General features: G+C 44.7%; 1 protein-coding gene across 2 annotated transcripts in view; it reads right to left on the bottom strand.

Annotated features, from left to right (window-relative positions):
* FGF18 (fibroblast growth factor 18) overlaps positions 1 to 26,035 on the bottom strand; it is a gene marked incomplete at its 5' end in the record, with an annotated part of 68,864 nt that overhangs the window by 26,255 nt on the left and 16,574 nt on the right. The window contains 2 exons of one of the 2 annotated variants that reach the window (XM_084295167.1): positions 17,681 to 17,861; positions 24,609 to 24,746. In XM_084295167.1, coding sequence (XP_084151293.1) covers positions 17,681 to 17,861; positions 24,609 to 24,746 — 319 coding nt within the window. The remainder of the gene's footprint in view (positions 1 to 17,680; positions 17,862 to 24,608; positions 24,747 to 26,035) is intronic. The other variant, XM_084295168.1, reaches the window with a different exon arrangement.

Raw genomic sequence — 26,035 nt, 5'->3', positions numbered from 1 at the left:
ACCATGCAGGTTTTATTATTCTGTGCTGCCCAGTAAAAGTTGAAAATATGACAATTAATTTTACAGATAGGAACATAAGCATGCTTGTGCATTTTCTCAAAGGGGCTCATTGTAACTCTCCTTTCTTCCAACAAGTTAAAATATGTTGAAAATAAAGTTGCATGATGCTACGGTATTTTCAATGGGATTCTTGTGGCTCTGGAACCCAGAAGAGCAGAGGCAGCAGCACAACCTACCTGAAGAAAATGTTCTGGCATAGAGAACATTTCCCCATATGTTTTAAGATTTTAAACAGGGATCAGTGTTACAAACGGATGCAAACACATTTTCAAAGAAATACAACTGGCTTTTTAATGCTCATGCTGCTGACACTCGCTTTTGCCATACAGAATATAATGTACTAGTAAGTGAAGTATACAATTGTCAAATGCCAACATGACTTTTCCAGTAAAGGCTGAAATAGGGGAGCAAGAACTGATCAGCTGCAGAGCCTGGTCCTTCCATTCCAGGGATGCACACGCTCTGAACCGACTGCAGCCAAGGTGTCCCTCAGAGGAGGGTTTTCTGTATCAACCCCTTAAAAAAGACCTCTCCCCACAGACATAACACAGTTCTTCCAGCTATTCTCAGAGCAGCAGCAACAGAAATAATAAAAATCTGATAACAAATTAACTCTGTCTTTAGCATCTTTGGTTTCATATCTATTTCTGGAAACATGTTTTTTTCTTAACTATTGCCTTTGGTGGACAGCATATGTAGGACTATTTACCTGCCCTTTACTTCATTTTAAATTGCATGAAAAGTTTCAAAAGTGTTTTTTTTTTTCTTTGCATTTCTATAGTCACTTGGGACAAAAGGCATCTGGCATTGGATATTTAAATAAGACCTGTCAGAACTGTAAAATTAGTTTTACGTTTTAATAAATGTATTTTAAAAGCTCTAATGCAATTCTGTATTCAAAGCCCAACTGTTCAGATTTAGAAAAGGAGATTCCAAGTTAAATTTCAATATAAAAAATAAATTGAGTACAGAACTAAGCCAGTTTTCTTCTGTGGCATTACGAACAGGAGCAGCAAAGGGGCAATATCTCTAACAGCTTACTGTTATTCTGTGTTTAAAGAACCAGTGTTGATAGCATGAAAATCCATATTATTGTTACTTATTCCAGTTTCAATTTACCTAGAGACACACATCTTCTGTAAAGCTCAGATTTGGTCCCATATTTACATCCAAATGTTTTTTCCCAAATACTTCAGTTTCCCAAATACTTTAGGCTCTGCTTGTCTGTATGCCCATATGCTCAAACAGAACACGACCTTGTCCTGCTCCAGACCCTTGTCCCAGCTGCCCACATTTCTCCTCTCCCTGCACTAACGGGGGTGACCCTGTGGATCCGTGCAGGGGACAGTCCCTCGACATGGTGGGTGACGCGCTGGCAGGGATGCTGCTGCTGTAGGTGTCCAGCCTATACCTGTCCTAGCACAGAGGAACACAGCTTATTTAACTTGGAGGGCTCTTTAATCAGCATATAATTCACTTTTTAAAACTTCAGACTTTGGGACAAAGAAAAAACGCAAAGGAAAATCCCTCCTCCCAGCCCTTGGTACCCTATGTCCATGATGAGCACATCGCTCCTCCCTAGCTGGACACCTCGTTACTCTCCTCTTATCTCCTACAATCTTTAAGCAGAGCAGAGTACACAGAACAAGTTTCCCCTTGGTTATTTACAAACAGTAGAGTTGAAATATTTAAAGGCAGCCCTGATGGCCACATCTTTAGCCTCCATGGCCAGGCCAAGGAGCTGAACCACCATTCACTTTTGTGGCAGACAAAGCCACCTTAGGAACCAGGCCAAGGCAACCAAGTTGCCCCATGGCTGCTGCCACCCCAAACTCTCAGATGGCCACCGCTGCTGCAAGAGGAGCTGTGGGGACCATGACATCCCTCACAGGCAGAGCCCACAGGTGTTTGGGGGCCCAAGGCCATGCCACACAACTAGAGACAGCCCTTGGGAAACAACAGCCTGTCTGAAAGCTTTGTAGCCCCCTGGCAGGGTTGCAGCCACCTTAGGGCTGATACACAGGGGAAGAGCAGTTCCTCCACCTAAAACCTCAGAAGGAGCAAAGGAACCAGCTGCTCTGAATGAAGAAGCTTCTGTGCAAGCTCCTGGCAGGGAAAGGGGACATTCCCTAACCCAGGAACCTGCCAGGCCTCTGGCCCTTCACCAGGGAGGGGCAGAGCATAGGCGTGAAATGAGCAGAGACCCTTTGTAGCTCAGGCAGGGACAGGGAAGGGAAATGCCACAGGTGTGAGCAGGCTCCACGCAGCCTCCAGACTCCCCACAACAGCTGTGGTGCTTGCCTTGCCTCTGCCTTCCCGACTCAGCGGTTTGCTTCAGGTCCACCTCCAGTGTGAAGAGTTAAAATTCATCCCCAACTGGCAAGAACAAGGAGGAGACAAAAAAGCAGGATGCTGGTGAATGATAACAGTGGGTGGCCGGTCGCCCGTGGCTGGTGCGCTCTGCATACAACAGGCACAGCCAAGTGTGTCTGGCCATAGACAATTATTTCACTCGAGGTGTGTGAACCGGGAGCTCTAAGAGCCATTCTCACGGCGAACCAACCAGCCATGTCAGGGAACAAAACCGCTCGCCGTGAAACGTCCCTCTCCTCGCTTGCGTCTCCCCACAGGGTTTTTCTGTGTTGTCCTTCCCGCTGCGGCATTTGCAGCGCTCAGAAAAAAGCAGGTCAAACATCCTCAAATGGGGTATTTAGTGCTTCCCCTCGGGTTTCTGTGGCTTCCCTGCCATTTTCCTACTGGACTTCCGAGCGCGGCAGTATTTATTGGGTAGCGAACTGACCCCTCGGCTGCGGTGGGCGAGAGTGCCTGACGTTAAGTGCTGCTAATGCGTTTTGCATTTGTGCTCGGGGGCAGGAAATCTCAACTTCCAGTGCCAAGGGGTTAATTATAATTTATATAGCAAGATCTCAGGCTGTGTTTTTTTTTCTCCAGCTAATTAAGAGGTACAATTACCTCTGAGAATCAAAGGGATATTTTGGTACCCAGCTCTTAGAAACAGATTACAGGCACTCAGAACACAAGGACATCTTAGCTTTTTTTTTTTTTTTTTTTTTTTTTTTACGTGTGCTTCATTGTTGATTGAGATCATTAAAAATAAATTGTCGTATTCATAATCCACCATTAAAATGTACTAGAAAATGCCTATGAAAACAGTCGCAGTACATTGACATATTGCCCTGCTGCTTTCCCAGGGATTGCCTACATTTCCAACAACACATTTTCCTGGTATGTCACCTGCCACTCTGGGCTCTGGGAAGAGGCACAGATCTGGGCAGGCTCACACCCTGCCTGGGGCTGGGGGCTTCCTAGGAGCAAGTCAATCCCCTCACCTCATCTGCCTCTGTCGGCTCCTTTCCTTCATGTTTGCGCAGAGGTTTAACAACTACAGTTCTCTTCCTCACCCCTCCCAGAGGTGTCTGCCAAGCCATTTGCAAAGGGTTAATGTAATTGAATATTCAGACATGGGGGGGTTGGGTTGAAGATGGCAAGAAAAAGTTCTGGGGAGCCTTGAGGTCCTGCCCTGGGGAGTCACCACAGCTACACACACAGCACAGGCTGCACCCTCAGCCTGTCTTGGCACAGGCTAGCACATACGTATTGCACCAGACGTTATTTTTTAGGGATGCAGCGGACTATTACTCCGGGAAATGAAGCGCTTAAGTTAGAAACTGGTGCTGTGTAATTGTCAGCAGACCACATATGCTACAGGCAGTTACACGGCAGGCTCTCACGCATCTGTTTCAGCAGCTTTCACCCTGACCTGAAACACAGCTAGAAGCACGCGTGGGGCTGGCGGTGGCACTGAAAACCAACTATTTTTCTACAGAGGATACTAGGAATGTCCACCCATTTGAGCTAGAAATGAAGCATGTGCTACCAGGGCCAGCAGAGCTCAGCAGCTGGTATCTAATGTCACCTGCCTCTGCCCACCACTTGATTAAATCTTCCCAGGTTTGTCTGGCTGCCCTTTGATGTGCAAAAGTAGCTAACTGGCTGTGTTGAATTTGCCGCAAAGCAGGAGGAAGTACACAAACCAAATACACGCTGTGAAAAGCGTTATTGTTAAATTATGAGGAGATAATGCAATCAACACCTCGGCATGGAGAGATGCTGATTGGTACTGCTCATCTCAAAGGAGCTCCGAGAAGTTCATTTGAAACCTGACAATCAAAAGCTCTGTGGCCTTCACACATCCTGCACGTCCTTCCAGCCCTTGAACCACTCCTTGATAGGCAATCCCCAGAGAAAGGGCACAGCAGTTGGCACAAGCTGTGTTACAAGAACATTTACAATTTACCCCAACCTGCAACAAACAGAGCAGTTGCTGCATTTCCAGGACTACAGCAGTCACCAAACAGAATGCCTGGTTTCACTGCGGGAGACCGAGTACAAATAAAGCAAGCTTTCCTATGTAAAAGTTGATATTTGGGGTATAAGATGGGGATAGTACTTTTTAGAAGGCTTATTATTGTGTACAGGAGGGGGTAAAAAAAAAAAATGCACAAGACCTACTAGATGGTGCAAGACAGGAAAGCTCTGCTGGAGGGACAAACCGAGACTGCATCACTGCAGAAAAAGCCACATCTCTCTCCTAATGCCAGGTACAGCAATGGGCGCAAGTGCACGTAAGGAAGTAGCAGGCTGGTAAAAGATCTGGCTCAGCACTCAACAAAGCAAGACAGGAATCACAAAACTGTTGCTTTGGAGTCCTAGCCTAAGCCGCTAACCTGCAGGACATCTGGGGGGGAAAAGGAATTGTGAATGCTTGATAAGCAGCACAACCAAGTTTTACAGGACAGAAAAAGAAAGGGAGGATAGATCCAGAGGGAAATACATATCTACCTTTCCTCTCCTTAAAGCTTGCTGTTTATTGAAGAAGCAGCAAAAACTCCAGCACACTTTAGAATACAAACGCTGACAGTGAAATTCAGAGCCCTGAACAGCTTCCAACAGGGAAAATATACTGACCGCAGTCTGTTTGGAGGTCAAACAAAATCAATAGCCTTTCTCTCCAGTCTGTCTCTAAACTGAGCTTCTTTCAAAGACATCCAGAGAAAATGGCTCATCTTTTGTTGTTGTGTGTGGTTTTGGGTTGGGCTTTTTTGTTTTGTTTTGTTTTTAAGTGGTCAAAGAGTCACAGGAGTATAGTATAAGAAAACTCTTTCCTCCCTCAACATACCTAAAGGATTGTATAAAGGTCAAAACTGCCCATCAGTTTTACTACACAGTGGATGAGTTATCCAATTCTTGGGGAGGAAACCAAGCTGGAAGCTGCTTAACACTTGGTAAGAGAGGAAAAAATAAATCAATGTATTTGCTTGATCAGGGTATGTTTAAAGCTGGTTGTCAATTAGTTCGACACAGTTTGCTGTTAAAGAGCACAACAATTTAGCCCCAGGAGCTGAAATTTGCTGCGTTTCCTCAGGTTCCTCCTGCTGAGAGACTGATATTGGTTTCAGCCAGGTCAGGCACTGAGGAGAAGGGCTGAGGCTGAAAGTCACAACAGCAAAGCGGGGCTCGGAGAAAGGAAGCCTGGAGCGGATACAGCAGGACTGGGGACTCCAGTCTGGAGTCTGGGAAGCAATCTGGAGAGACAGACTCAGGCCAAGGGATTTCCTTCTCTGCCTTTCCTCCCCATTCAAAGTACACAGTAAACTGGTTTAATGTCCAGAAAGGAGTAAAGACAACGGATATTGTTTACAGCACTGGTGCAAAGCATGCCCCTCCACTACACAGAACACACCTTGTAATGAACTACAGGTTACACCCGTGGTGCAGAAAGGTACCGTCTTTACAAACACGAGTCACGTCAAGCTGAGGGAAAGGGCAGAAGCACCATCATGGCAGCATGGAAAATTTTGACTGCTTCTAATTTTTACAGGCTACAAATTCTTCAAAATCACAAGGAGGAAAGGGAGGGGCAGACCACCACAAGAGGCTTCCTAAGGGTCCCACTGCCTCTGACGAAGAACCACTGTCTTCAAAGTAACTGATCATTGACAACTTGATCAACCAGGTCTGTTCTGATAATCACTGTTGAAAGACACTCACCAAATCACAGAATAATTTAAGCTGGAAAGGATCTCTGGAGGTCACCTGGCTCAACCCTCTGCCCACAGCAGGCCCCTCAGGATTAGGCTCAGCTGCTCTCCAGCTCCTGTGCAATAGTCTGCTCTCCTCGAGAATGCTGACATCCTTGGCTTGGGTTAAGAATACCTCAGGGTGTATGGTTATTGTGTCAGAGATATCGCTGCAAACGAACAGGCCTGGGCTCCAGCAGCAGTGGAACTGAGAGCAGACCCCAACAGCAACCACATGGCCATGGCCATGCCCATGACTGCCCCCATGATGCCTGCAGCCAATATACGTGGAGCTGCACTGATTCACATTTACTTTTTGGGCATCAGGAAGGTATTAACATCCGCTCCAAATCCAGCCACCATCCACACAGCTCCCACTGTCCCCAGTTTTTCACTCGGGAGGTCAAAGTTTCCTCTCCACTCCCCTACCACACATCTCCCCATTGACTCTGTGCCTCCACACTGCAGCTGGAGGACTGACGTCTGGTGTGCTCCCACACTGCTGATTTTTGCTGCTGTCTGTACTTATTCTAGGTATATCAGAGCTGCTACACGTCTCAGTAACTTCCCTTCTGCCTGCAGCATACACAGCATGCCAGCCCCAGAGCTACACGGATCCTGACTCATGCATCATGCTGCGCACACATATGCTGAAGGAAGAAGGCTTTGTTCCACCAGCCGCTGTAAAGGGCACCTCATTTCTGAGCAAACATATTTAGCATCTCCTAATTAGGATTTTAGCTTCATCTTATGCCCACACAGGTTTGATAGTTCTGGCACTAGAAAACCCTGGCAAAGCCCAAAACAGGTCTCAGCACTGGTGACAGTCAAATGTTCACCCAAACTCGTTACAACTGCAAGAACAACCAAGGTGACTCTCCAGAAACTAAAATGCAGTTTCTTTGTTATGCTTTTGAGCTCCCCTCCTCCAGTCCTTCCAGGTGGCTCAATTTATCCAGTGACCATACAGCTCTTATGTTTACTTGTTAGCACCCCCAAATTAGTAGGTGTAAAGTCAATATCCTTTTGCCTATTTGCTCCTAACAAGTCACCAGTCAAAACTTTAACTTGAAAAAAAAAGTCAAGAATGCAGATGCAGAAGCAAATGAAATAAAGGTAAGAATTGCTGCTGACCAAGCGTCACACAAAGAAAAGGGGCTAGCCTGGCCACGCAGCACCGTACTATTGTCACGGGCTAAAACCTAACTGCTTTGATTTGCCTCCCACTGGCTAAAATGGCTTGAAATGCAAGGTCTTAACAAAGGTGCAAGACACAAGAGGAACAGGAGGCACTGCTGGGCACTTAATCTCCTTTCAGTCTCACACAGTCGCTTTGGAAAAGGCTCTGCTGAAGTCCGAGGACTTTCATGACCACAGGCAAGAAGAAATTCAGGGCTCAGTCATAAAAGAGATCCAACACTGTGACCCCTCCAGCTCCACACAACAAGCAGAAATTCTGTTCAGGATTTATACTAAAGTTACCCATAGGCAAGATCCAGGCTTCTGAAATCAGAGACAACAAGACTGATGCCAATGAGACAAGACCAGCTTTCAGCAGCTGAGTTCACCCAGTGCTTTGACACATGTAATTTCGAACAAGGAACCCCAAAATCTCCTCGAGTGGTGAACAGGGAGGGTTATGGGAAGGATATCCCCCACATAATCCCCCACAGGGGAGCCAGGGACACAGTGCAGACCTCATGACCATCCCTGGCCAAGCACTGGAAGCCATTTGGACATTGCTTTTCCACTTTTTAGGCTTATCTGGTGCATATATGCCATCTGATTCTTAGCTCTTCCCTGCTGCTTCTCCACATCACAGGGTCTTCAGCTCTTGCAGTGGCTGCGGGTGATCTTCTCCTGCTGCTACAGTTCCCTCTTCATATCTGGTTGTCTGCTTCCTCTCCTGCTTATTCTTGGAAAAAGCACTTCAGAACAAAGGGTATAAACCAAACCATACCAGCCACGCCAGCTTGAAGCCTGGATCCCAAGTGTATTTCGCCTACCATATGCTCCAACACCGATCAGAATATGTTTCAGCTTGCGTCACCACCATCCAGGCACAACATCCACTCCTCCTCCGTCGCACGAGCACAGTTCTTTGATGAGGAACAGAAGCAGCTGAGGATGAGGACTCATCTCCACCGCGCTACCTGGGGCCAAATCCTTCCAGCCAAGACAGCTGCCATCCAGTTGTGATCTCTGGGAAGCTGCTCGTTGGAGAAGACCCAAAGCTCATTACTGTTACAAGAAGGCTGGGTCACAGCAGATGGCTGGGTTTTCTCTTACTGCTTTGGTTAGAAAAGCACCCTTTTTAGCAGCTGTAAATGCAAAGGAGAAGGCCTTACAGGCAGTCATTTCAGCTCTCAGACACAAGAGGAAAATAAATTTGAGTACTACTGAGTGCTTCTTCAAACTCAGTCACTCCAGGTAGCATATGCAAAAGATAGGCATGTTTCTAAAGTGACAACAACAAACATCAGGGACACAAAGCTCAGGAGACATTTAGAAGCTCTCAGCTTCTATGTCACCATAAAAGCCTGAATCGTCTCTTATGGGCATTCTGAAAATACTTAAAATTCATTAGGGACAAAAGCATGCACTATTTATTGCTGGCATGGCTCATTAAGAAAGATGCTCACACAGTGCAGCCATGCAACTATCTCCCTCCAACCCCAACACTCCTCTCTCTCTCACAGTAAGAAAAATAATGATTTTTTTTTTTTTTTTTAACTGGGCCTTCTCTTTCCCTTTACTTCCAGCTTGCCTTCCCCTTCTTGCGAGCGCTGAGGAGACCGCAGACGCTCTACACGTGTTCTCCTCTGCATCCGACTGGCAGGCAGTCTGGAAAATGCCAGTATTGGAACGGCCTGAATTCAGCGGTTTCTGAATGCTGATCGGACACTATTTCGTTCAAGCCACAGATAGTCACTTTTGGGGGGTATTTTCAGCTCCCTTTTTGGACTCTTCCAGATTTCCAAGCGTCATGCATCAGCAATTTCTCGTCTTCAGAGATTGATATTTTTCACCTTTCTGCTCAGCCTGAGGCTCTGTGCAGATTCGAAGGGGACAGGGCTCTTCTCTCCTCTTCCAGACGGCCACGCAATGCTACTGGCATCGTGAATGTTTGCTGTGCTCCACCTCGCGACTGCGGAAATTCCTATCTGGTTTTTTAAAAGTTGAGGTAAAATCTGAGCAATTAAAGTGCCTTAGTTTTTATAAAGCCTAACACCTTTCTTGAAGAAACCCAAACCTGAAAACAGCAATGCCCTCACAGCTTCTGAAAATACCAAAATCATTAGTTTTAACCAGACTACTGATACATTCTCCATTACCACCATCTCGTTAGCACATCCCCATTCATAATGCTGTTATCTTTTGGAAACCTACAAGGGTTTATTGCAACTCTCGTGTTGGAGATCAGGGAGGTACAACCCAAGGATGTTGAGACAGAGGATGAAATTCATGCCATTTCCTCCCAGGTGAGGATCAAAGGTCTTTACCCCACCACCTAACCTAGTCAGAACACAGTGGTGGAGGTTCTCCAGCTGAGGAACACTGCCGCCACCACTGATATTAAGTCTCCAGCAAAGCAAGCTGCTGAATATCAGTCTGCAAACTGCACTCTAGTGACACACCATCTTATCTTCAAAAGCAGAACTGTGCTCTTCACGCTCCAAGTTTTCAATTTCCCATCCTCTGTTTAAATAGGCATGAAGGTTATCACCATTATTCGTTTCCCCCAAACGTTTCTTACAAAGGACAAACCTCACCGGCCTCTTGACAACTCACACAGTCATCTACAGAGAAGCCAAAAATTACTAGAAGTCAATTTATTTTTATTTTACAAGGTTTTCCTCCTCCCTGCAAAGTAAAAGCAATTTAAAAAGCCCTTCAGAAACATTGCAGTGACTAGCCTATTCTCTGAGTACTCTTAATTGTGTCCCAATAACCAACTTGAATTCATGCTTGTCTGGATGCTTAGATACTGGAAAACCTCAGAAACCACAATACAGTGCTTGATAACAGACATTAAAATAAAACAACTAAAATCAACTCAAGACGAGTTCTGTCAGCACTTTTGTGTACAATCAGTCATGGCCTAGAAATATTTAAAATTATGCAAACATCTTCTAGAACTTTATCTCCCTATAACAACATGAAGTCCCCATGTATAAATTTTGGATAGAAGTAATTTTTGCATGAATATGCCTAGTGCCTATTTAGAATTGCTAAAGAGAAAGGGAAGCCCCAACTTTGTTTTTGTGTTATTTCATCACAGAGAAGAACATTTAGCAAAGCAGCTGCTCAAGCTTCATGGGAAAAAACGTAATCACAGCAAGGCAGGAACAGATAATATCATATTGACCTGTCTTCAGGGTCTGGGCATTCACATTTTCATAAAGTGCCTAGGAAGATAAATCACTATACTAATAATATTTGTATTGATTATCTAAACTGAAGCAGCAATCGACTCCATTGTCTCACTTCCTCTTAAATTGCTCACAGATGGGATCCTATTTCCTATTCTGCATTTCTAATGGGAACACTTAAATCACAGCATAGAATTATATACACAAACTGTTAACAAAAACTCTTTTACGACTTGCATGAAAATAAAGATTTTTCATTTTGTAGCTCACTTTCCACTCTGCACAGAAATTAAAAATGACAAATTATCAGCAGACCTTTATATTACTTCTCTTCATTATTTCTGGGCACCTAACATTTACTGTCAGACAGGACTAGGTTTTTCAAACACCAAGCAGTGATTATAGGGGCTTTAAGCACAGACAGAGCTAAAAAGTGACTCTTTTTTTCCCTGAAAGTAAAGGCTCTTTAAGACAAGTCAAGGCCCAAAAGTCGGGAAATTAAAGATCACTTTAGTGTCAGAGGAAAAACAACCAGCAGCTTCTGCTGTAAGGGCTACTACAGGTACTTACACCAAACAGGGACTGCAGAGGCAGCTGAACTTCAGGTGTGAAACAGGCCACAGTGGGAGTTTGGGGTAGCAGCTATCAAAAACAAAAGTTTAAGAAACCAGCAAAAACGTACATTGTTTGAAATAGGCTTGTCATAAATCAAAAAGCAAAAGGTTTCTATTTTTTTCCCCCAAAAAAAAACTTTTCATCTTGCCTAAGGAGAGCTTTCTGGCACAGACACAGAATAGAGCAGAAAAAAAAAAGTCTGAAACGTACAGATGGTTCGTATAAGACGATTACAACATATTCGCATGGCTGCTGAACCTTTCAGAGTCAACTCTAAGGTGACGGCAACTGAGCCTCCTCGCCGCACGGGGAAGCCTGGGAGGTCCAGCTCCAGCCCCACTGTTCGTGGCTCAACAAAGCCGCGAGTCGGCTGCAATGCTTCAATTCATCCCGCCGCCCCTCACTCCCCGCGTCCCTGCGCCTGCTTTCAAAGGAGAACTTTGCCACTGGCTGACTGCACCACCCAGATGAGGAGGGGAGACATTTTAAGGGAGAAAAAAAAAAAAAAAAAAAAAAAAGCAATCAGGGGATGTTGGGCAAGAGGAAAAAAAACGAGACACAACACAGCAGCTGGACAGCGAAGGCTTCTCGGGCTTAGGCCAATCACCAGGACCCATATGACTGTACAGCTGCCATGGTGAATGATCATCGCTTACTCTGAGGTCAGCTCTGCCCCCGGGCTAAGTAAGTGAAAATAAATGGTTTAGAAGATAAAAGGTCTTTTAAAAAAATTATTTGTCTTGTTGTCATGTCAAAACTGTAATGGGAAGAGACTGGAGGCAGCAATACGTAGTTTAAATAGGAAACAGCCATCCTGATGTTTCAGCTGAATGAATTACAAGGCAAATCACAGTGCATTCAGGCTATCTGGCTCATCTACACTGGGCCAGACAGGCCTTTTTCCACATACCTGGCTCCTGGGAAGAAAAGCAGGTTTCTGAATGCCGAGCTTGTGGAAATACGGCTATTAACTAGCCTCAGCCACTGCTTGGGCTACATCTCCCATCTTCCTTGCAGGTTAATTCTGTGCCTTCCAGCCATGAGTCTAGTTTTCCTTCCTGATCTTCCCAGGGGGATCAAAATTGATTTTAACTATTCTAGGAAGGGAAAGGGTTAATCAGTTTTCCCAAGGCAGCTTGCTGTTAAGGTGCCAGAAATACTGAGGGGAAAGAATGACTTGCTAAAGATGGGACAATGGCACTGGTATTTTGCATTTGTTTCCAGGCTTTGAGATAGAACAAATGGGAGTCATTAATGAAATGAGTTTAGGGAGTTCTAAATTAGCTGTCAGGCTGCCAAACCCAAAGAAGTGCTATGTCAGCTCATTAATTCTGGAGAGGGCAGGATTACCCAAACCTAGGAAGGAATCCTGCAAAATTTCGAGTCAATTAAAGGAGGCTATTTTGCTATAATAATATTTTCCGCACATATTACACCTCCTCATGGAACAGAGCCCACTTCTACCACAAATGAAATCTCTGGCGGGATGGAGTGTGGCTGATGTCTAGACAGCTGTAATGCGCTCTCCATGGGCTTGTCCACTGGCATCTCTGGGAAGCTGCACCAGAACAGCCAGCAGGACTGCCAGCTGCAGGGCACATCACCCAGCCCGGGACAGCCCCAAGGAGGATAACCCATCTCACCAAGCTCTGTGCTTCCCCTGCACACATGAGGATGCTGGTTGCAGCCTTCAGAGCTCAAGATCTGCCCACCAAAAAAGAAAGTACAGGGTGCAGTGATGTGTACGCCACCTGTGATGCATGAAGGTTCATCGTGCACGCACAATGCTTTTGCTTCCCTTCTTGGTCTGCCTGATGCCAGTCCAACTCCGTGGACTTCCCATGCATTTTGTTGAGTCCTGAGCTAAAAGACCCTGTGCCCAGAGGGAGTCCTTGAGAGCACCTCACTGGCTTGGGGTCAGTCCATCCAGCAGCCAAAAACACCAGTAGCCGATGGGATGCCGGGGATGAGAGAGACCGTACCTGTGTGCTCTGTCCCTTGTGTGGGGGCATCTTCAGACAAAGCCTCCCATAAATGAGAAGATTTTATTTATTTATTTTTAACTGGAATAGACCAGGTCAATGGACAAAATAGCAGTGGGTGATAACCTGTAGCACACTAGCTAATAACCCGTCTATGTACACCGTGCCCTCACCTTAAGGATAGCCAAGTATTTGCCCTAAATAAAAGTTAACTCAAAGGAAAGGGTGAGCACAAACACGCCTCACATCCCCCTCACGTCTGTCACTTCACATTGCCCCTCAGGACAACAGCAGACACTTTAAAACAAAAATTACATGGCTGTGAAATACAAATGAGGCAAAAAATGCCTTCACCCAACCAAGAGAGCTCTGTCTCACCAACTGCACCGGATACAAAGATAGTGAACAAACAGGATAGAATGTCTTCTGCCTTTTGTGAAATGAAAATAAATGAAAGGATCTAAGGTTTCAGGTCACTGATCCCTCTCTTCCCTATCTGTACCATTTATCGGAGGTAGAATATAAAGGTTCCAGGTCCTTTTCTTTTTTTGTCAGCACTTTAATGGTTGTTTTTTCTCCTTCCCCCTTTCATTTTCTGAATGAAAGGACCACTTAGGAACCTGTAAAGTAATAATAAGCTTATAACAGGAATATTGTTTTTCTGGGCCAGTGCAAACTCTTCTGAATAGGTTGAGGAGATTAAAGTAAAAATGCAATCTGTAAATAGATCAGTTATTTAATTAGTTTATAGTCTGTTAAGAGATAATATTTTGCTCACATAGATCCGTCTGTTATCTAAAGATCTCAGAGCACTTTAGGAACATCAATTAAGCCTTAAAAGAAAACAACCTTGGGAGATAGGTAAGTGTATTTAGATTAATTAGTGTAGCTGTGAGCAGCAGGCATTATTATTAGATTTAATTTAGTCCAATAATTGACTTATCTGTTAATGGATTCTAATTCATCTGAGAAGGGATCAAATCCATCTGATTAAAAGGATTACATCGACTCAATTAATTCTATTAACTGACTTAATTTGCCATTTAATAATTCCACACATGGGGCCAGATCTTGGCCCTGAACAATGCACAAGCCAAACATCACATACCAGAATTATTATGCCAGTAAAACTATGCATTACAGAGTTGCATTTTTCCTTGCACATGGGACACGTGGGCCCAGATAAAACATTCAGGGGGGCTTCCTCCCGTTGGACTTCTCCTGGCCCTGCAGAATGCTCTCTCGCTGAGCCACGACTGCTCAGTCATTTTGCTGTGCTTGTGATGGCTGCCTGGAAACGAGCAATTCACTGCCTGAGATTTGTCACTTCCCCTCTTTTCTGGGCATTCTCTTCAACCAAGAGGTGAGAAGTTTTACAGAAGTCAATAAAACCTTGCAATAAAACTAACCAACTCTCCCTCCTTCAAAGGCAGAATAACCCTCACACGCCAGCCATTTGGAAGCTCTGTATGTGCAAAAAAATAAAAGGCATCTCTTCACTTGGACACACTGTTCTTTATCCAGTTGTGAATGTATGGGAGGAGAAAGGTGCTAAAATGTTATTAGCTCCCCATCCTTTAACCTGGCTAGTGCTTATTGTTCATGATGAGCACTATGGACCATAGCCATGCTCTCTCTCTCTCTCAGAAGTACTTCCCACACTAAGCCCGAGTCTGCACTGCCCTTGTTTAATATTACCTTCTCTTAATTGGGCTGAGTTCTTGGAAGGACACAGCATCACTTTGAAAAGCCCAGAAAACAGCATCTTGCCCCCAGTGCAGAGACTCTTAACACACTCCATCCCCTAACCTCTGCTGAGCCTCCTGCTCACAGCCTGGATCCTGCAGCAGTGAGACTTGGAGCTGGAAGCATACTCAGTAACACTTGCATCTCACAGCTTTCCAGTTTGGCACCTTTCTGCATTGCCTGTGCTTGTGCCCAGGCGGATACAACTGTCCCCCACGACTGCAAAGCTGGAGCCCAGCACAGGCGTTTCGAGATAGCCCTGCCTGGGTTTGTAACGCAGCTCAGGAAGGAGTAGGCAGGAGAACTCAGGGCTGGAGCCAGCTCACGTTCCACCTCCACAGGCACCTTTTCCCACATCTGTTGCTTTTTCTCAGATGTTGGCTCCTGCTCGTCCTCTCAAAGCCTTCCCCAGGCTGACACTTAGTCTCTGTAATCCTTCCAACATCAATTCACATCACCTCCACCATGATCTCGCCTTTCCGTGGGGACAGGGTTAAGACAGGGGAAAAGCTGCAGGAGACTGCATTGCCTGCAAGGGCAGCGCAGCCAAGAAAAGGAGTGGGAACTGGGCACTCCCAAATGCTAAGCCTAGCTCTGACTCACTGTGCCAACTTAAAGGCAGGAAAGGAAGAAAGAAGAGAAAAAGGGCAGTAGGAAAAACAGCCATCTGCTGCTTAAGAGGAAAGGTGTCCTCCTACAGAGGCTGTTCTGACCAGCTACACAGATTTGGATCAAAAGTTCGCAACTGTTCAGATCCCCAGACCTGGTTTAAGCCTCTCTCTGGTCTTGATCAAAGGTTACTCCATAATAATGCCTCTGGGGGAGGGGTTCCCAGCACATAATGAATCCTGTGTCATTGCCTTTGTATCCAGTTTTGGCTGTAACACAGATGGTTCTCACTTCAGTAACTCCGACATCTCTCCCCCCTTCATTATCACAGCTAGGAGCTCTGCATGGTCACATCCTGGATCTCCATGCCCCACCTCACTGTCTCCCCGATTATCATGCTCTAAGTGTTCCTGTGCCAAGCAAGATGATGAACAGATTTCCATAACCTTTCAGCATGGCTAGAAATGGGGAGGCTTTGCAGCTTGACACATCAAGGAGTTTTATTAGTGGGAGAGGGGGAGGGAGCAGGCAGGGGTGTTAGCAAATGGCCTCAGCGGTCAGTCAGCGCACATCGGGTTTTTAGAAGGATGCCAGCAACCAGGAGCAGAGAGGATTTGGTGGCGAGCAGCAATGTGCACGCCAAGGAGCTCTTCAGACTGGAAATGTAAGGCTCTACAATTGTGCGGCTTCTCCACTGGTCACGAGCACTCCCCTGCGCTAGGATTTGTTGTTCAGACATGATTGCATATGTATGAAGGGGACAAGATGGGCTTTGACACATAAATTAGCACTTGTCAGCTGCTCACGGGCACACTTCCCTGCTGCACCCCACTGTAAATGCTGCCTTCTTTCACGGAGAAGCAAACTGCATCACGTTACCTGACATTCACCGCGGGCAGGAGCGCTTCCTGGGAAGCTAGCAGCTAGCACACAGCAACTAGTTTACATATCAAACCTTAAGAGAATGAATGTAATAACATGACACAATAATTAGCAGCTGAGTGGCACTTTGCACTCCTGTTTTCTCTGAAAATTTTGGAATGACAAAAGACAAGGTTGAAAATCCCTCAGGGCAGAGCTTTTCCTGAGACTGGGTGAGTTTGCACAACAGCTCTGGGGGCTCATTTCACAGCAGTCAGGCACTTTCTAGCTGACACCTCCAGTGGCACAGCTCTGCACATGTTGGCGTGGCAGTAGCTGCCCCGCTGACAGGCATGGACCGTATGTCATCCTGTCCAAAGTTCCCTGAGGGAATAACGATTCCCATATTTTGTCCTGCCCTTCATCGTACCCCATTTCCACCTCACCAGCACGGCACATGAAGTCAACCTCATGTGACATGTGCATGCCGGCCAACACATACGAACACATCTGCAGTGACACATACGGACTGTACGTCCGTAAGAGAAAAAGGACCATTTCTCAAAACAGCCCTGAAACCCTTCCAACAACAGTCATTCAGGCCTAAAACAACTAGAGCAAAATACCTCTGCCAAAGCCATCTCCAAATGTACCAGCATTAGAGTTTTGTTTTTTTGCATAGTACACTATCCTGGAGGCATTTCTATCATAATGCTTATGTGCAAATCAAGACAAAAATAGTTGAACATTCTGCTAGCCTGTGCAAGTTAGTTGCATTTCTGCAGGATCTACGTGCCCCAAAATTCAACTTAAGCACTCAAAGCTCAAAAGTCTGCTTAATTTCAGCTCAAAGCAAACACACACACCCAGAAAGATGAGAGGATGCTTCACTCATGCAATGGGATTCATCCAAACTCAAGCCCAGGTCATAGCCACAGCTCCCAAGTTGCTAAGCCCAGGGCCCGAGATCATTGGGAAAAAACATTCCAAGTCACCAACCTCAGTATCATTTACAAATTACACCAGGCAAACTGTAAGCTCATCTGATAGGCAGAAAAATTAATTTCGTCTTCGAGCACCATCATGCACTCATAAACTGGGGCATTATGGTACTGTGGGAACTGCCCACAGCTGGGCACTAGCACTAGCACCGCAAATTCCACGTTCTTAATCTGAAAAGTTTCTCTTTTTTTTTTTTTTTTTTTTTTTTTTCCCCCTGTGATCCTCTGCATTTTATTGCTCTTCTCATTTTTCTACCATGAGGTTCTCAGGCCAACATAGTGAATTCAAGCTTTTGAACTGGAGTCTGGGGGATCCCAGTAAATATTCTTACCATATTTATCTCCATCTTCTCCTTTGGCACTGATCCTCCTGCCCAGCACTTGGATGTGTTTCCCGCTTGTCCTGCTGTAGAGCTGATAGAGCCGGAGCTGCTTCCTGCTCACATCGTCCCTTGCTCGCGTTTGGTTCTCCACATGTATCCGAAAATCTACATTCTCCTCGGCAACAAACATCTGAAAGCAGAAAGGAGGGTGGGGGAGAAAGAGAACAGAATAAACTATGAAACAAAATAAGCATCTTGGATAGAAAGATTACACATCAACCTGCCAAAGGGCACATGGCGCAAGACGACTTAGATTTGGCTGGCCTTCACTTGACAGTCGAGGCCACGGTATCAGGCACTCAAAATGTAATTCTATCCAGAGCTGGCTCTAGACAGTAAACCAAACCTGGATTTTTACAATCAAACTGTGGGGGGTTTTCTGAGTAAAAACTTCTGCTCGGTCTTGCTTTGATTTAATCCTGGTCAGCCACACTGACCATAAATTAGGCTCGCTTTTGCATATGCATAGACTCTACCAAGTTACGCAGACATGTATGGGAGAAAGGGGACTGACAATTCCATTTCAGAAAATTTGTGCTTCACCTTCAGCAGCTGCATGGATTAATGGCAGGGAAGAAGTCAAGGGAAAAACCTATTTATGCTGAGGTTAGTAGACTGGATTCTAGCTACACACAGGCATAAAATCTAGTATGATAAAAGTGCCATTTGTTTGTGGGCCCTCTTCAGCATGTTTGTTTCCAGCTTTGCTTTAGTGAAGCCTGATCACTGCTGAAGGTCGATTGCTGCATCTTTGTCCACTCCAAGTCAGGGAGAGATCATTTGGACCAGCAAGAGCACAACTGACACGTCCAGCAGAGAGGTCATTACCAGCGGGGTTCTGGGCACTTGCGCCTCTTCCTGTGTTTTTTCTGGCCAATAGATTAAATTAACCTTAGTTAACTACAACCTTAAAATATTACAAGAAACTTTCTCAGCCATATCTGCCCTTCTCTGGTGATACTGTTTCCAATCTCAACTTACGGTTCCCAAGAAACACTGAAACAGGATTCCTGCTTTTGCTTTAGAGTCATCCCAGCTTGCCCAAGGTCAGAGGACCAGGCAACCAAGATGCTCTCAAGAAGGCCCTCCCGACTGGGAGGTTTCAGCAGCACACACCCAAAAGCACTTCACACCCAAACAATACAAAAGACCAGAAATCACTCCATGATCTGCCCTGAGAGCTTTTGCACCACTGTGACCATGCTGCCCATACAAATCCAACAAACAGACAATATTTTGTTGACAGACTCCCTTCACAGTATAATAAATAATTCAGAAACCAAAAGCAGCAAAATATTATTGAGAAGCACACAAGAACACTACCACAGAACAGGCAATTTTTAATTTGACCATGACAAATAATGTTCAAAGCTTACTCATTGTTGATGAGTTCTAATGCTTTGTACCACTTGCACGTAAGAGATGAAATCCGCAAGAAGAATCACACGGGAATTTAATATTACCTAGGTTTGGGGCTGGCAAAGGAATGACACTTGTTCCTAGCAGGACTTACTACTTCTACTCCTAACACATTCCAGCTACAGCACGCTTGTCCTTCTAGCCTGAAAGCAGCAATGTTCTGATATATTAGTGGGTGGATGGAGCTCACGATGAAAATGAAAAGGAGTCAATAAGTCTTGTAAAGGTCCATTCTGAACTAAAACACATGAGAGTAAGTGGTCAAAGCACTGAATATAGACCCTCTTAAGCCTCCTACATCTGTCGTCTCATACCAGCAAGTACTTCGAAGCCAAATAACCAAATACTCACTAAAAGTCAAAACCTCAAAAGAACTTTTTAGCTTTTCCAATTATCAAGTAGACACACAGATCAGCAGCAGGAGGAAAACTTCAGGCTGGCAGTGCTGCTTAGCACCAGACCTTCACTAAGCAACACAAACAAAAACATTATATTCAACACGGTGGCAACAGCAATGAGGTTCACAGGGATGTTACAGAATTGCCTTTGCTGCCCTTATTAAATGCTGTGTTTATGCTATTTGAATCCCAAGTCCTAGGAGAGAAACCTATTTAACTCTCTTATTTTACTGTCAGAAGTCAAAAAGAGACTGCAGGAGCTGGACACACACACTGCAGAGCGAAGATTCAAGGTGATGCTGTGTCTAAACAGACAGTCAGCAGGATGACAGAAGTGATGGGCAAGAATCACACAAGTAATAGCAGCAACATTTCCCACTCCCAGCAAACAGCACAGCAAGAAGCAAGAGCACGCCTAGCCCTTGCACCTGCCAAGAGGACATGGCATGAGGCTAGCAGAGCTGAGCCTTTGCTTGAGCCAAGCTCTGCTTACTTCCCTCTCCAGGGTCACCAGAGCTACCCTTTGAGTAAAGCAAGCAGGATTTGGCTTTTAACATGAATAATATTAATTTTTTTTTCTTCCTACATTTCTTCTTGCTTTCTTTTCAAATAATATTGTTACAAAGGATGCTGACCTACTAAAAATAGAGATGTTCAAATAATGTCAACAGTCTGCCTCATACCCACAAAAGCAAGGCTATTTGCAGTTAAGATTCTGGCTTCACCATTCTAAGATTTAAAACAGATTTTAAATCAAGATGACGTCGCTCCATTGCTTTCACCACATGTTAATGAATTTCACATTTTTTCTAGGAAAAAACAAAACAGGTGGGATTTGAAGTAGGGGGAAGGGAAGGTTGTTTTGCTTTCTTGGAAACTTCAAATAGAAAAGGCGATCTATTTTCCAAAACGTGTTTTAATTGTCTCTTTGCACTGAAACACCTTCAGGGTGGACCAGCACCCCCACAATTTTCCTTTGCTGTGTCTGGTCTCCTATCCGTACCTAACAGCTTTCGTCCCTAAGCCCTTTCCCACAAATTCACAAGGATGAAGCCCTGGGGCATGCTAGGACAAGGCCCAGGACCATCCTCAAAGGCCCTGATCCTCCCTGACCGTACCCATGTCACCACATATAACACAAGGTCTTTCAGTGAAAGACTTTTAACTTGCCAAAGCAACCTCCTTAAGAGGTTTCTCACTAGAGGAGATGAGCTGCGTTCACCTGGAGCTCAAGCACTTGCACCATGAAGGCCCCAGCCTGTAGCCAAAGTGCACACATGGCTTCTGGGCCATGCATGGAGCCACCTTGTGCTGGAAACAGCTCCAAACATGTTTCTCACAACTGTCCTGCATGGTACTGCATGACAACCAGATAATAAAGCGCTTCCTCCCAGCTCGAGAAGGGTAAGCTTTTATGCAGTGGGATGAAGTCAACTATTTCTCCCCAGAACAGGGCTCCCCCCAGCTGAAGGCCTGGCTGGGCATGCAGCTTAACTCCAGCACCCAGCAGCTCATCCAAGCACAGAAGTGGCCTGGCAGGGATCAGCTGGGGACACTGGCCCACCAGCAGGGCCATCCAGGCCTGTGCCACTCTGCCCCTGACGTTACAAGCCTAGCTTTAAAGCAGGGGAAGAAATCCTGAAAAAGGAAGGTGGAGATGCAAGTTCTCTCCTTGTGGCTGACCTGTCCCCCTGGTCAAGAAGCCCTGATGCAGAGAAGCAGTGAATCACTGGGATTTAGCTGTGCGCTTAAAGATAAGCACATGCTTAATCACTCTGTTGAAACAGGATGCTCTGCTGGAGCATAGCCAAAGTGAATTAGCTGTGCCAGCCTGGGCTGCATCTGGCCCACAGCAAAGAGTATCAATATTCTAAAATAAAATTTCATGCAGTGTTGATTTCGTGAGATAAAACCTATTTGATCATTGCTGCAATCCATTCTCACAGTATCCCTGCCCTAAAGAGTATACTCCCTCAAGCAGCTAACTTTACTGAGATAAGGAGGTCCATTTATATATACCGTAAGAGTGGCTCTCCTTCATAAATCTCAAAAAAAAAAATTAGTAACATATGCATCCTTCGGTAACTGATCGCCAGCACTCACTCAAGAAAGTCACCTAAAACCAAGTCCATTCACCCCTAAATATATTTTTGTAACAATCACAACCACACAAAAACAAATAATGTCTTCAAGTCCTAGCCACACTTTAAAACTTTAGGGCTTTAAGTTGTATTCACCAAAGCAAAATGAAATCTTTTTTTAAAAAGATTTAAAAAAAAAAAAAAAGATTTAAAAGATTTTTTAAAAAAAAAAAACATTAATGTGTCATTACTGCATAGAAAACATTACACACAAAATGACCACTTTTGCCTTTTAATCTGATCATCCACACTAACCACCTTGTAACTGCAGATCCTGCAAAAAGCACATAACCCAACTCCCTGGAAATTACCATTGCTTTTCCGTTCACTTCAACAAACCATAGATGAGGCCCTGGGCCAAGCACCTGCATGAGAGCCGTCTGGGGGCACCCAGCAGTGTTACATGCCAGCAGGAAAGTAAATTTGCAGCATCAGATCAGAACTGCTGAAATATCCTTACTGCCCGCAGTAGCAAACCTAAAAATCCAAAGTTCATCACAACAGCTTTCCAAAATCAACGGCTAATTGCATCTTCTAGCTCCAGACCAGGAACATGACTTACATTCTCTTGAAACAGAAAAGGATTTCTTACATTACTTTATCTCCTCCAGCATTTTGTTGCTATTTGGCATTGTATTGTGGTCTATTCTGCAAATCTATTCACCTGGTATGGACCTTCACTACCTATGGAGGACAATTTTAGCATCTCCGAAGAGCAGGTGTCATTTAGCTCCATCTAGTTCTCTGCCTGCTGCTTATAGTCTGCAAAGTCTAACAGCATCACATTCATTTTCATTTGTATTCTTCCTTTATTTTCCTTTCCAAACAGTTCTTCATCCATTTATTTATCACTACATTTTTCAGCAATAATACACAGCTACAACAGCATACCAGAAATACAGTTGGCAATATAGAAGTTTATGCAATGGAATAAATAGCAGTCCTTTTGAGGAAAAAAAAAAAAATCACCTCAAGCAACTGATGCATCTAAAATGCCTCACCAGAAATATGTTCACTTCTGAAAATAAGCAGCTCTCCCTTCTCTTTGCTTTCTGTTTTACTTACCGAAGCATTCAAAGTAGGTCCGTTTAGTCTTAACTCCTACTCAAACAGTCACAGAAACTAGAAGTAACGTCTAATCCGTCTTCTGACAGACTACAGTGGGAAATTTTCAGTGCTTTTTTTGTGGAACGGCTTTCAAACAATGACTGGATTTCATTTGAAATAACTTTACAACAATCCATCAGCTTAAAGAATGACTATCATATTTGTTAAATCCCAGATGGAGGGCAGGGAAAGACAATTTTGCTGATGCTGCCTAGGGTTTCAGCATTAAGTAATCCAAGAAACAGTCAAGAATCACAAAAACCTCTGACAGCAACACCGTGTTGTTAGTCCTACACAAGCTCATGCCACAATTCTGAAAACACCACCACGTTGTTTTGAACTGCAAGCAATCAAAGCCCCGCCAAGGTCAATGAAATCCTTACGGTGCCAAACCATGTTTACAGGATTTGGCTTTCCATTCAACCAACCTCTGCACACTCTTCATTTTCTATTTTTAGCTTTCCGGTAAAAGGGAATGTTAATATGTTATTGTTCATGTCATAAAGCGTTACAGCATTAGATGTCCAAGGCCCACAGCATGGCCAAATTAGCTGGGAGCTGGACTTCAGAATTTCCTGATTTTTTGCTTTTTATCGTACAGAGTCTCCAAGCCTCATCAGAGAGCAAACCATATGTCATTCCCCAAACTGAACTAGAAATACAAAATCCCTCTCACTGAGGGCCTTACTGATTTCAAAAGATAAACAAATCAAGCAACTCAAAGTCCTTTCAAAACCCAATCTGATAAGCAGGAAATACTTATTACCTTTCAGCCATCAAATCAACCTAATATTAATGATTTTTTTCCATGACCTTCTAAACACATGAAAGTTAACTTAATAAGGTCAACAAGAGGATATCCAAGACAGATCTCTCTCGTCTGCAAAGGCAAGTAACAAACCGCTTTGCTTCCATGACTTTGGCAAAATTCCTCTATGCCAATTACGAGATTTGCTAGCTCACCATGACAGTCGTTCTTTGACATACAGTGAAACATAATGCATTCCTTATTTGCTGTTTTTTCTTATTCTTAACTGCAAAGTCAATCCACAGCCAGAATGTTGTTACATTCACATTGTACAGCCCAGTTCAAAGCAAGACATACATGGATGTGGACTGCTTTGAGGTACTCACTTCTCTGTGCTTTTTTGGAAATTAATCTAACAAAGTGCCCCATGCAGGAACCCTAAGCAAAGGGAGAGAGCACTTCAGAGCAAATCTCTGTGCATCCAACAGGAGAGAGGCTATGATGCAACACTGCCAGGATGGCACAAATGTTACGTAAACCTTTCACAATAACACAATAATTTAGATTTTTGTTTCATTGTTGTTTTACAAAGTGACTTCCTTCTGCTATTCACAGAACAGTAACTTTTCCTTGAAAAATAAATCTCAAAAAAGCTAAGTCATTCTCAGTCCTGGCAGATGTCACCTTGAACGATGCCCATGTACCCTACAGGATGCCCAGTAAGAAAGGGCAGCATGGTGCACCAAGAAATTGGTTATTCAAACAACACAGACACAAGACTCCCAGACTCCACAAAAGACCCATGATGCTTACAAAGTATTTGACTTTTTTGTTGTTGTTGTTTTGTTCTGGGGGGATGGGGTTGTTGTTGTTCTTTGGTGAAAACATGAATGTCCTATTTAAAAGCCAAATAATCTCAATTCACAAGAGCCACATTACTGCATAGCCCATTCACAAATTGAGTTATAAACCATTTTGGGGGGGGGTTGTTTCCTTATAAGGTTGTTTTAGGACCAGACTTCGCTAATGCTCTATGTCATAAATTCTCTAACTTGTGTACTTACGTCCAGTTTACGTCTATTTATTCTTGTACCAACAGCGTCCTTGAGCTTGAACAACACTTTTCCCCCTTGCGCTTCTCCTTGTGATGCATTCAGGCTGCTCCCTTTCTCCGCTCTCCTCCCAGCCTTCATTTCGCCATGCTGGGGAAGGAAGAAAGCCAAGTACGGCCGTGTTCGCCCGCTCTCCTCGCCGACCGCCCCATGCCCACTCCCCACACCAGCCCCCACCCCAGAGCAGCCCGGCTGCCCCCCTCGGCATCCTCTGCCTGTCTGAAAGCAAAGTGCCCACCGACCCGATGACGGACGGCAGTATTGCTGAGTGCGGCACAAAACCACGAGGAAGTGCCAAAAAACTGGAACCTGAGAAGGCCTGAGGAAGCAAATGTTTTATGGCCTATCACTGAGTACTTGGCTGCTTTCTAGAGAAAGACGATGATGCCTTCGAGAAAACCAAGCTTCTCCTTTTGATGATGGGCTGAATCTCAGCCAGGACTGTGAAAACGCACCATTTGCTAGATGGTGACATTTTAAACTCGTTCCACCCAGGGAAATGGTTCGGTCTGGGGAAGAACAGGGTTTCAGCCTTGATTAATGATGTAAAGAAACAGCCACGCTGTGTAAAACCAGGAAAGGAAAGGGGTGGGAAGGCTGGCAGGACCAGGCCTCTCCAGCCAGCGCTGCCACCGGAGCAAAGCTCAGCACCCAAGTTTTGCTGCAGTGCAGTTCTATCAGACATACACCACCAGCAGCATCCTCCACATCCCTCCATCTGCCTGTTCTCACTGATTCAAAACCAGTTCACTACCTGCAATGCAAGTGACATTGTTAATACATTACCAAAAGCAGCAGCTCAACCATATGCAAGGGCAAGCCCACCCCTTCAGCATCCACTCTTCCCTCCACAATAGCCTGCGTTGTGCCACAACATGGCAGTGCCAAAGGGACCAAGACTGAGCTTCCTGCTCACTGAGCTACCAAGACCATAAGGAACCTCTTTCCCCGTGGGATCAGTTCCCATTAGCTCCATTAACCAAAGCAAACCATTCCCATGTATCTCAACCACATGGCTATCTGCAGGACACTGCCTTTTACCATAACTAGATTCTCTGCAAACACAATTCAGACCTTAACTTTTTATTTTTCTCCAGTTGTAATTTTTTCTTCTTCTTCAGGATTGGTGTTAATTTTACTACAGCTACCAGTCAATGAGCAAGCAGGGCTTTTTCTTTCTTCCTTTCTTTCTTTGTCTTTCTTTCTAATGCTTGTTATATCTCTCCTACATACTTCCTCCCTGCACAGAAATATCCCTTCAAAGCTTGATATTATTGAGCAGCTTTCAACCATGCCCAGCAGAGCCGTGTATTCTCTGCATTTGTCTGGCCTTTGTTTCTAGGAATGAAATACCAGTGTCTTAACAGTGTGACTTCATT

Source organism: Netta rufina, assembly GCF_964035555.1.
Source record: "Netta rufina genome assembly, chromosome: 14".
NCBI classification, from domain to species: Eukaryota; Metazoa; Chordata; class Aves; order Anseriformes; family Anatidae; genus Netta; species Netta rufina.
This window is presented reverse-complemented; position numbering and strand designations above follow the sequence as displayed.